General features: G+C 59.6%; 2 protein-coding genes across 2 annotated transcripts in view; both read right to left on the reverse strand.

The window, feature by feature from the left end:
- Positions 1 to 1,029: 1,029 nt before the first annotated feature.
- On the reverse strand, positions 1,030 to 2,622 carry INSM1 (INSM transcriptional repressor 1). Its single transcript, XM_062202251.1, has one exon. The coding sequence runs from the start codon at positions 2,620 to 2,622 to the stop codon at positions 1,030 to 1,032; it is 1,593 nt and encodes a 530-aa protein (XP_062058235.1).
- Positions 2,623 to 9,561: 6,939 nt separating this feature from the next.
- Positions 9,562 to 12,018, reverse strand: part of CFAP61 (cilia and flagella associated protein 61) — a 254,395-nt gene continuing 251,938 nt past the window's right edge. Inside the window, exon 27 of the mRNA XM_062203798.1 lies at positions 9,562 to 9,762. Within this exon, the coding sequence (XP_062059782.1) occupies positions 9,562 to 9,762 (201 nt within the window). The remainder of the gene's footprint in view (positions 9,763 to 12,018) is intronic.

Here is a 12,018-nt window from a genome sequence, read left to right on the forward strand (position 1 = left end):
ATAAAATGGTAGGTTGTCTGTAATTCACTCCGATAGGTATAAAAGTTAAAACTTTTTTTTTTCCGCAGATCCCTTTAGCAAAAAGCTGTCTTGTAAAATGCACAGTGAAATGTCAAGAGTGACAGGGGTCAGGGAAAGCGCACCAAAAAAAAAATTGCAATCAAATAATATCATAATCTCCATAATTAATATAAATAAATAAAGAATAAATAACAATTCTTCGTAAATCAACATATACGTGTAGAGGGAATGCGTAGAAAGAAGTCCTACCCCCAACACAGATGATCACCCCCCCCCCAAAAAAAAGTCTCACTTGAAATACTGAGGCAGTTACTACAGCATCTTAGGAAAGTCCCTTCCCTACCCCCCACACCACCCCCCCAAAAAAAATCCCAAACAGACAACAGTTCAAGGCATTTGTGGCTATACTAAAGAAAACTCGTTTCTTTTTTTAAGCGATTTGATTGGTTCACATACAAAAAGGTAAAGCCAGACTCCAGCAGTTCACAAGCCATAATAAAGCTAAATCGTGTGGGGGAGTTCGGTTTACAGCCTGTGAAATATAAAGGCATTGATTCCTCCAGATTCACCCCAAAACAACCCGTAGGCTACACACACACACACACACACACGCAGAGCAGAGCTTGGCAGGCGAGAGCAAACCGCAAGTCTAGACCAGGGACACACAGAACACTAGCTAGAAAGAACAGCTTCTCCCCCTCGCCGGGCAGCGCGCCCCCCCCGACCCCGAGACCCCCACCCACCCACACCGCGCACGCAAACACCGCGATTCCCGCTGCGCCGCGACAGAAGCCAAGGCGGGAGGCACCACGCGAGAGGAGGGTCGGGGAGGCGTCCCAGCGAGAGGATGCGGGTTACTGTCACTCCACACCGAGAGGAGCGGAGACGGCACCTGTCCCCCCGGAGCGGCCGCGGGGCAGGAGCGCCGCTCTCTTTTGCGGGTCTCCAAGCGAAGGCACAGTTCTGGGCGCCCGGGGGGTGGGGTGGCTGTGGACCGGGGCGCGCGCTCTAGCAGGCCGGACGCACGGGCACCTGCAGGAGGATCACCTGTCTGTTCTCGGACGGGTGGCACTTGTTGATGTGCCGCGTGAGGCCCGGCGAGCTGTAGAAGGTGGCCGGGCAGTACTTACAGGGGAACACCTGGGCGGCGTGCAGCAGGCGCAGATGGCGCTCCTGGGCGCCCTTGCTGGGGAACGTCTCCCCGCACACCGGGCACAGGTGGCACTCGGCGGACGCACCCAGGCCCAGCACGCCGGCAGCCTCGCCATCGCCGGCTGCTTCCTGGGGCGCCTTCTCTTCGGGCCCGGGGTACAGGGCCAGTAGGTCCTCGGCCGGGGGAGCCGGCGGCGCGCCCTTGGCCTGCAGAGCCTGGTGGTGCGCCAGCAGGTGCTTGCGCAGGTAGGCCTGGCGGCGGAACTTCTTGGCGCAGTGGTGGCACTCGTAGAGACCGTCCTCCGAGCCCGATTCGGAGACGCCGCCGGGGCTCGGCGTGTCCCGGTCGCTGCCGCCGCCGCCCAGCGTCTCCCGCGCCTCGGCCCTGGCAGCAGCAGCCTCGGGCTCCGGCGCGCGGGCGGCGGCGGCGGCTGCGGGCGCGGGCCGCGGTTTGTGCCAGCGGCGGTGCGAGGCCAGGTTGGCGGGGCAGCTGAAGACCTTGGCGCACTCCGGGCAGCGGTACTCCACGCGCACGATGCGCGAGCACTTGTGCTGCGCCAGCGCGAAAGGGTCGGCATACTCCTCCTTGCACAGTTGGCAGATGAACTCGCCCAGGGGCCGCGCAGCACCCCCGGCGCGGCCGCGCGGCGCCTCCACCGGGCCCTCCTTGATCTTGAGCCCCAGCACGGGCGACGTGGTCACCTCGTCCTCGAAGTGCAGCTTGCGGATGGCCTTGGGCTTCTTGGCGCCGGGGCCCTTGGCTGCCTTGGCTGGGGGCTCCGCGGCGGCGGCGGCGGCGGCGGAGGAAGAGGAAGGGGGCGCGGGCCGCTTGCCCGGGGGCCGCAGAGCAGCGGCGGCGGCGGCGGCGGGGGGCAGCGGAGGTCCGGGCCCCGGGCCGCGAGCCGCCTCGGCGCCGGCCGAGAACGCCGTGCCCATCTTGAGCTCGGCGGGCGCGAACAGCAGCGCGTCGCCGCCGCAGGTGCCACCGCCGCCCGCGCCGTTCGCGCCGCCGCCGCCGCCGCCTCCTGCTCCGAGCAGCGCGGCGGGCGTGGGGAAGGACTCGGCCGACACCGGCGAGCCGAGGTTGAAGCTGCGCTCGAAGTACTTGTGCTTCTCGTGCTCGCGGCTCACGGGCCGCGTGGGGCTGTAGAGCGGTGCCGGGTGCGCGGCCTCGGGGTTGCCGAAGTGTGCGGCCCGCGGGCCCGGCGGCGGTGGCGGCGGCGGGCCCGGCGCGCAGGCGAGCGCGGCGGCGAGCGCCGCATGGGCGCGCTCGGCGGGCGGCGGCGGCGGCAGTGACCCGGGCCCGGGGCTCGGTGCTGGGGGCTCGGCGCGAGCGCCCCCGCAGCCGGACGAGAGCAGCAGCGCGTGGTCGCCGTCCTCGCCGCCGCGGACCCGGTAGGACACGGGCGTGGACTTCTTGCTGCGTTTCACCAGGAAGCCGCGGGGCATGTTGGCGCGGCGCTAGGGCCCGGCAGCCGGCTCGCTCTCACCTCCGCGCTCGACCCCGGCGGCCCTCAGTGCCCCCGGCCCATGGCCCGGGCGCGGCGGCTGCGGAACTCGCGTGGCGTCGGCGGCGGCCCGGCCCGGCTCTGCGGCCCGCACGCGCGTCCCTGTCCCCTGGCCCGGGAGCCGCTCCCTTTTAACGGGGGGAGGGGGCCATTGTTCTCGCCTCCCGCTTTCCCCGGAGCCAATCAGCGCGCCCGCAGCTCCTCCGCCCGGCGGGGTGGGAGGGCGCCGGAGCGGCAAAAAGGGGGCCGGGACTCGGGGGTCGCCCGCTAGGTGCGGCAGATGTACCTGAGGGCGCGGGGCCCCCGCGCGCGCCCCGCGGCCGCCCCGCCCGGGCCAGGCACACGCCCGGCCCCGCCTCCCTTCACGGTCTGCTGCTCCTCTATGGGGAGGCGCACGTGCCTGGGCTTTGTGTCTCTCCTCCGGGGGGCGCGGAGCCGCCAAATGGGCCCGTCCGTCAGCACGACAATGCGCGCCCCCCTCCCGCGCGGGGATTACGCGCGGGTCGCGAGCAAAATAGCAACAAAGGAGGAGAAGGGCCCCAAATATGTCAGGAGGGCTCCAGGCGCGAGCCGGAGCCCGGGATGTTGGGGGGGGGGGGGAGTTGCGCGCGCGGACTGCGTGGGTGTGGGGTGGGCACACGCCGCCTCGGGCGCGGGCCCCGGGCGCGGCAGCTCTGCGTGGCGTGCGGGGAAAGAAACCGCGCGTCGAACAGAGCTGCAAAGTCCGTGCGGCCTGAGCCCTGGCCAGTGCCTCTGACGGCGTGGCCCGAGCGGCCCGGGGTCCTCGTGGCAATCGTAGCCCGAGTTGCGGGCGTGGAGAGACTGAGCCCGGCCTGCTGGGCTGCAGCCCAGGGCGACGCTGGTGCGCGCAGCTCCAGGACACGTCTCTCTGGAGTTTGAGAAAACAGTTGGCACCGCGCTTCCTTGCGTCGCAGGAGCGGGAGGCGAGCTGGGCCAGGTTCCAAGAGGGATCGGAATTTCGGAACTTTTATTTTGGGGTGGTGGAGGGATAAATCCCCCCCACACCGCGCGCCCCGAGCCTCCGCGAGGCCCGGAGCCGGGTCCGGCCGGGTACTCCGCCGCGTGCGCCCCTGTGAAGTTGGTGTCCGCCCTCCCCGCGCGGCCTCATGCATTTTCATTCCTAGCGGGCATTTTGTCTGTCGGTTGACATCAGATGCTAAATCAAGGGCTCCAATCAAGGCGCTGCGGAATAAAGGGGCCGCCTGTCTGGGCGCAGGCCCCCCCCCCCCAGCCGTGCCCCCTTCACCTTTGTGAAGGAAATTAACCTCCCGCTATTGAGCGCCGGTCGCGGCCAATCTGGACGCCAAAGGAGACGCGTGCTGCCCGCCGGGGGGAGGGGGCAATCTGTCCTCCGAGGCAGGCTTCGGCCTGGGAGAGCTCAAGCCGCCCCCGCGCCACCAGGAGCAGACAACGGCGGAGCGCCCCCCTCCCCGGGCTGCGCCCAGAGCCGGCCGCCGGCCTCCAGCCTCCAGCCTGCGCCCTACCCGGCCCCGTGGAAGCACAAAAGACACAAGGCTCCGGGGGAACCTGGCAGAGTCCCACGAGTGCGCGGTGGCCCTGCGCGTCCGCCCCCGGGGAGCGAGCTGCAGAGCCACGTAAAATGTCCTGCGTGTGCCGACAGCCCCGCTGGGCTGCGGGAGGAGCAGGCAGAGTTTTCTGCAGTGCTCTGCACAGCCAGCTTGGATTGTTCAGGGGTTTTGCTTAGGCGCAATGCCACTGAAGGTATTTAATTGTTTTTTTGATTTTCCCTCTGAAAATACCCTGGCGTGAAAATGAAACAGATTTAAGGAAGAAACAGAAACAGGAGAGAGAGAGAGAGAGAGAGAGAGAGAGAGAGAGAGAGAGAGAGAGAGAATATTTGCACGAGTAATAAGTTGTGATGAGGACAGCTGGTGAGGATAGTACATCAAGGGGTTAATCAAGTTGGTTAATCAAGGGGAAAGATAGTTGATGATTTTTATGTTGGTGATTTTTAAAAAGAAAACAACTACACACTGAAAAGGATACGTAGAATGTATTTTCAAAGGTACCACTCCGGTTGTAAAAATGCTAACTGTGATGAAAGCTAGTCCTGGAAAGTTGGAAATCCTGAAGTGAAATTTCTACAATGTATCCGTGACTTTTTTTTCCCTCTAAAAGTAACCGACGTAATTTCTTTGCTCTTTTGGCGCCGATGAAGACGGCTGATGAAATTAGAAGTGGGGAAGGGATTCCGAGACAGCTTTGGCCAATTCTATTTTCTAATCACGAGTCCCATCTGGATTGTGGAATAATGGGGCCAGGGGCAGTCCCTCCCCGGCTAACTGCGGGGTGTTGGGACTTGCATATGTAGCACCGCTTTCAAACAGCTCCCAGGGAGGCTTGGTCACCTTGTGAGTCCGTAAGGGATAACAACACCCATAATTGTAATGAACGCGTGGGACAGGGGACGGGACCAACCACCAAAGCCAGAACACAAACCCCAAACAAAACCCCTGCCCCGGAGAATTCAAATCGCTTTCTGAGTCTAGCCAAGGGCATCTATTGAATGCTGTGGAGTTACTGACAGTCAATGGAACCGTTTCTTTTTTTTTTCTTTGTGGCTTCTAGTCTTGCCCACGGGAAGGAAATCTGCTCTCAGATGGGTACGGCCAAAAATACATGGAAACTTGAAGGGCACAAGTGTCGGAAACTAATTTCATAACCCAGAGTAGAAGATAAGCTGTCCTCGCGGGCGCACCCCGGCAACCTCGGAGCAGGTGCAGCCGCGCACCGGGTCGTGGAGCTGCGCCACCTCCGTCAGCGTGATTTTCCGAGAATCTGAGCGCCTGCAGGGATGCAGACCTCAGGTCGAGACGTTTGTCTTCCTCTGGGAGTAGCCAGGCGCCACCACACTGCTGCGCTCCCGCGGCCGCCCCTGGCGCACTGCGACTCCGAGTAGGGGCTGTGCGCAGCTGCGCTGGGGGGGGGAAATTCGGGGAATTGCTTGTCCCCTTCGAGGGGGCTTCCAGAGAGTCGGTGAGCAGACGAAACCAAAGCTGGACAGCCCCCTCCCCCCGAGTCCCTTCCAGTCTACGCGCGACTCCACCCTTCCCTGCGGGCTCCTGGGAAAATCCGGGGGGCCCCTCGCTTGGCGTCCTGGCAGCCCCCCCGGCGGGTTCTTTCTCCGACGACTGCGGAGGAGCTGGGGGCCGCAGGCACACCCAAGCTCTCCTGTCTAGTTGTGCGAAACTGTAGTCGGAGCGCGCGCCAGGGTTCACTGGGTCCCCCACCCCCACCCCACTCCTGGCTCGAGACTCCTGGGAGTTTCTAGAAAGGACGAAGCTTGAAAATGAGCGCTACAGCGGGGGAGTTTGGTCCAGGAATAGGGTTGTCCAGGGCTGCCCCTGAACACAGGGGTAGGATCTGCGGGTCGGCAGTCTCACCCTACGGCGAGGGGACTGCTTTGGAGACGCCAGCAGAATTTATCCGTGTTCCCCCTCCCCAGCCCCACTCTGATAAGGACCCCTCGCTTGGCTTCCCAGAGGCACCCACCCTCGACCCTCGGTCCCCGCGCCTCGCCGCCGCCAGGTCCCGGGAGGGGGCCCGCGCCCCTGGGCTCTGTGCGCGCCAGACCCGAGCCCGGGAGAGGCTTTGTGTTTGCAGGAATGAGGGGTTGTTGTGTCAGCCCCAGGGGCACGCGAGAGACACGCGCAGCCCGCCCGCCGCCCCGCCCGGCCCGGCCTCCCGGCACCTTCCGGGCCCCCCGCCCGCGGGCCGTCGCCTTTGTTCGGCACATTAGCATAAAGCTGCCACGGATCTCCCGTTTAAATAATTCCACACAAAAGGAGAGTGCATGAAAGAGAGCGAACAAGGGGGAATCCGCGAGGCAGCGCCTTGCGCCTGGCGCGGGAGGGCCCGCGCTCCAGCATTTGCTGCCCCTCGAGGTTCGGGAGCCCCCGGCAATCTGCTGCGCGCCCCCTACCCGGCCGGCCGCCGCCTTAAGGGTCCCGCGCGTGCCATCGGGGCCGCCGCGCGCTCGCTTTAGTGCCTTCGTGACTATTTGTTCCTGCCTCGGGTGGCAAGGGGGTTGGCCCGAAGCTGGGTGCCGACAAGAGCTGGCCAGGGCGACGCCAGGAAATGTGGGGAAGCCGTGACCCGAGCCCTGCGTGCGTGCGGGGCCGGCGCTTGGACGCGCGCGGGGTGACTTTGAACGTGAGGGCGCTGGAGTGGTTCGTGTCCACGCGCGCGCTGAGCGGCGGCCTCCAGCCTTGCGCTCTCTGGCTGGGGAGATGAACCGACAAACCCGAGCAGAGAAGTGACCGCAAAGGCCACTACCCCAGTCTCCTCCGCAACACGCAGGCCTCCACTCCAGCCTCGCTACCCCAGGGTGGACAACGAGGCCGCCCGGATCCCCGGGGAGGCAGAAGGGGATCAGCTTTTGCCTTGTCTTGGGTTCGGGCCCTTGGGTGTGGAGTGTACCAGTCAAGTGCTGTCCCTTCACCATCGCCTCCCCCCACTCTCCTCGCTCCCCTCCCCTTCCTTCTCACACCTGCCCCTGCGTTTCCCTCTCTCCTCCGCTCTCCTCTCCACGTCCCTTCCCCCTCCCTCTCTGCCCCCAGCCCCGCTCCCCACCCCCTCCCTGCAGGCCAACGTGTGTTATTTTATTTGTCTAGAGAGAGCCTATTTGTTCAGTGATGTGTGGCCTCCTGGTCTCCTGCTTTAATGGGGACCGCCGAGGCTTGGTTTCGGCGAACATTAGCATACAGCTGCCCGGCTCCGCGCCCGGCCCGGCTCACTTTATCCCGGCCTTATCAGCGCTTCTTCTCTCAACCAGAAAACAATCAACAGCTCCTCGCACGCCGCGACTCTCCAGCCCCTCTCTGCTTCTTGGCTGAACACTCTATCACCCGGGTGCCCGCTCTCTCTCTCTCCCTCGCCCCCTCTCTCCAGGGTAAATATTGATGGGCTGCTTTTACATCTTAAACCTCCACGCGGGGTCCCCCCACACCCCTACCCAGCCCTCAACTTCGCTGTATTTTCCCTTGGCCTTCCTGTGATATGCGGGTGCAATAAAACCACTCAGGGCCATGTCTGCGTTTTTCTAAACTGCCATCAGCCTTGCTGGGCATCCTTAAGGCAGAGTTGTCAAATGTGATTTAGGGGAAAGAAAAATTAACTCCGGTATGTTCTTGTCAGACTTCTTGGCTTAAGAGGACAGAATTCTGAGATCAAGGCCGAGAACCAGAGATGTCTCGGGTCTGGCAGGGACTCGAAACATTCACCCGTCTCCTGCACACCGAGCCGAGCCAGGTGCAGCTGGGGTCTCTGGGATGCCCTTTCTTTTACACGTCTTTATCATCAGCGGTATTCTCCCTATTAAGCCCTTAAAGCAGCCCTCTGCCAGCTAGGACCAACTGGTCTACTTATTCTTAGGGCACCTGCAGCGAGATCCTGAAACTCTTAGTAATAGATCAGTGGGTGATGGTGCAGCCGGGACGCTGAGTCTCCTGGGTTCAGGCAGTGGCCCACTTTGATCGCAGTGTGTGAGACAAGAACCACAGCAACATCAGCATTGTGGGGGCCAAGACATGTTCTGGATATTTCCAGATTGGCACAGACCACTTCAGAAAAGGCCGCGCGGGGAAACCGGGGCCATCCCAGCTATCCGTGGTTCTGTACCGAGGGTGGCGTTGTCGTCGGGGGTCACTTCTATGTGCCTGAGGACTTTATGAAGGCAATACTTGGTCACAGGCATCCTAACTGCCGTGTCTAACTGTGGTGTTTCTGTCAGGCGCTGGCACAGACGCTGGCTCCCGCTGCGGAGGCGCCTGACCCAGGGCCCTCCAGGGAAAGGCAGAAGGTGCCTGAAGTGTGGCTCCACGTGTGTGCCGGGGCTGGCTCCCCAGGCGTGGACCCGGAGTGGCTGTCCCCTGCTCAGGCTACACCGTCTGTGCCACGGCTGGGCCCGCCCCCCCCCCCAGCACTCCCCACCCCATCCCCCCTGTTTGTGCAGAATGTGAAGGAATTAGTGGCATTCATCGCTTCTGTTCTGGAACAATCATTTCTTTTTTGAGAAGTACTGCGTGTACAGTTCCGTCATCGTAATCCAGCCAGCCCTGACTTTTCCTTCAAATAGCTTGGTCATCTTTGTAATTGTGCCCAACTTTTGCTAAATGTTAACGTAAATACCAATTTAAAAGAAAAAAAGAGCAGGAACTGAAATTGTGTTTATGAAAACCAATGGTAAGCCTTGCAGGTAAAAAAAAAAAGTGACACTACCTAACAAAAGAGACCCAAATAACTGGAAAAAAAAAAAAATCTGACATGTCCCTACAGGTCCCAGAGCCTATGCATATTCTAACGGGCAATTAATTTGGACGAGGGGCGCTTGTAACAGAGACCTCAGGTGCAAAGCAACAGTTCGAAGGGTCAAAGGATAACGAACTGGATTGATTCCCCGCCACCATGCTATCACCTAGAACCTGTGTGTGCACCCCTCCAGCCTCCGGGCCCTCGGAGCTTTTCCTCTTTGAAGACCTGGGACGTGAAGCAGAAAAAGGTTTCATACCACAAGCTGTGCCGTAGCGGGTACAGGGTTAATCTCTCAGCATCGGTTTACCGATTTTCCATTCTGGGAAGGTGATTTTTTTTTCTTTTTTAATCACTCACAGCATTTCTCTCCCCCGGCCCCGGGTCAACAGAGTCGGTGGCGGAACGCTGTAGGACCGCACAGCAAATCACGCTCAGGGTTACAAAGCAAGTTTTACACCGGGGAGACCTCGTGTTCCTGCTGAAATGCAGGAACCTGTGCCTGGAGATCTGTCCGCGGCCGTGCGCCACCTACTGGAGCGACGGGAAACCACGGGCCCGGGACAGGGGACCCGAGCAGGTGCGTCCCCTACACGATGCCCGGCCACGCGTACATGGGCAGGTGGTAATGGTTGTAGTGCAAGTAGTCCAGGATGCTCCTCTCCACCAGGGGCTTGTAGATGGTGTCCTCAAAGACCCTCTGTAGGTATTTCTTGGGCTTTTCACTCAGCTCAATCTCCTCATCTTCTATCTGCCGGGCCAGCTCTACCAAGGAGGGAAGTTGCTCCTCCTGGAAGACATGGTAGGGAGGGGACCGCCATGGCGGGGCAGGTTAGCTCCCATGCAGAGGGGTGGTGATCTGTTCCCCAGGGCGGGAGTGTGTGCATATATATACATACATATGTATATATATATATATTCCCAGACTTTTAGATATTATTTTGTGTGTGTGTACAGAATATGTCAGAATGCAAAATTTGTGACTGTAAGCTTTTTTGGGTGTGCAGTGACAGCAGGTACATGCATCCACGCTATGGTCGGGTCACCATCGCCTCCCATCTCCAGCTTCTTGCGTCTTAACCACGGCAAACTTGGGATCCTCCCGGCACTAACAACAACTCCTGCCCCCCAGCCCTCCCTCTCCCAGCCCCTAGAACTATCAGCCACCTTCCTGCCTCTATGGGGTCTGGTGACTCTGGGTGCCTGGTGTGAGTAGAATCATGCAGATTCTTTTTGTAACTGGGGCATGCCACTTGGCAGAGGGTCTTCCCCAGCGTTGGTCACCTTAAAAACCCTCACGTCCCAGCTAAGACTCATCCGTAGCTCATGCTGGTTTTAAAAACAAGACGGACCGTGCCAGAAAACTCCTGCATGCTTTACTGTACTTGGTTATAACCCCTAAGAGAGAGGATCTGACAACCCTCGATACATTGTTGGCAAACTCCAATGTCGTGGGTATCTTTCAAGATGGAGCTCAGAGAATAGAAAGGGGTTGGAAGTTAAGACGCCTACAATTACACCTAAAATCTAATAGAGGTTTTCCAGCATTTTATTATAGTAATTTTCAAGCCATAGGGACAAGCTCACAGACCTGCGCGTGCACACACACACACACACACACCCCTGGGTCCTGCAGTTAACCCTTCACTGACTGTCCTCACCACTCTTCTGCCCACCCACAGCAGGGCTGTCCTAAGGAGCCCTTGCCCCAGAGCTGGGTTGAGCTGTGTGGCTGTCTGACCTCAAAGGAAGAGTCATATGGACTCTGCTGGTGTATTTATTTCAACTTCCAACAATTCTTTTTCTTTTGAACAGAACAACAACAACAAAAAGAAGTGGATTATCAGCAGGGTTCTTCTGGATCATTGATTTGTCAATGGTGAGAACGAACAGATAGAAAAATTGATTCAAGCTTCGATGGAGGTCTAACGCAATTGGCACTTGGTTGTTTAAGCAAGACAAGATGAGGTGTCGGAGATTCTACACAGGGAAGACCAGTGTGTGTGTGTGTGTGGGGGGCACAGGGATTCAGATTCAAATCAGCTCAACAGAGGGGGTGAGAGGGCAAAAGGCCACTGATGCCCATAACGAATTCTCGCAGGTGCTGAAGACTCTGATGCCACCAGCTCCCTGGCCCCGTTGATGTATTCTGCAACAGAGATGAGCTTGGTTCTTTCTGCCTTAATTTTCCCGGAGAATTTTTTCTGCCTTTCTTCTTCCTTCTTTTCTTTTTAAAGATTCATTTATTTACTTGTAAGAGAGAGAGAGAGAAAGATCTTCCATCCACTGGTTCACTCCCCAAATGGCCCCAATGGCTGGAGCTGGGCCCGTCCAAAGCCAGGAGCCAGGAGCTTCTTCCAGGTCTCCCATGTGGATGCAGGGGCCCAAGCACTTGAGCCATCTTCCACTGCTCTCTCAGGCGCATCAGCAGGGAGCTGGGTTGGAAGTGGAGCAGCCAGGACTCAACCCGGCACCTGCCCCTATGGGATGCTGGCATCTCAGGCGGAGGTTTACTTCTCTGCTCCTCAATGCCAGGCCCCGTTCCTGGAGAACTGTGTCAAACTTACACAAGGATGGTGACCTCACTTAGATGCTGGGGATTTCCGGCTCATGGCTGTGTGATGCTGTTCTGATATTGGGGTAAGCAGGGTGAAATCACAAAGTGGAACTGTCAGGTTTATCTAAGAAAAAACTGCTTGGGATTGTTGGCAGCTTCTTGTGCACTTGCCTCTCCTGTGGGACCTCTCACAGTGTGACCCAGGGCCTGCTAGAATCACTTCCCTCCACCGTACCACGTACAGTATGCCTCATCTTGGGGCCGGTGCTGGGGCAGAGTAGGTTAAAGACCCGGTTCGTGTTCCGGATGCTCCACTTCTGATCTAGTTCTCTGCTGTGGCCTGGGAAGGCAGCAGAGGATGGCTCCAGTCCTTAGCCCCTGCACCCTTGTGGGAGACCCAGGGCAGGCTCCTGGCTCCTGGCTTTGGATCAGTGCAGCTCTGGCCTTTGCAATCATTTGGGGAGTGAACTAGCAGATGAAAGACCTCTC

Source organism: Lepus europaeus, chromosome 10, assembly GCF_033115175.1.
Source record: "Lepus europaeus isolate LE1 chromosome 10, mLepTim1.pri, whole genome shotgun sequence".
Lineage (NCBI taxonomy): Eukaryota > Metazoa > Chordata > Mammalia > Lagomorpha > Leporidae > Lepus > Lepus europaeus.

Excerpts from the sequence above, each read along its gene's own strand:
- INSM1 (XM_062202251.1), bottom strand. The coding sequence starts at position 2,622 with ATGCCCCGCGGCTTCCTGGTGAAACGCAGCAAGAAGTCCACGCCCGTG.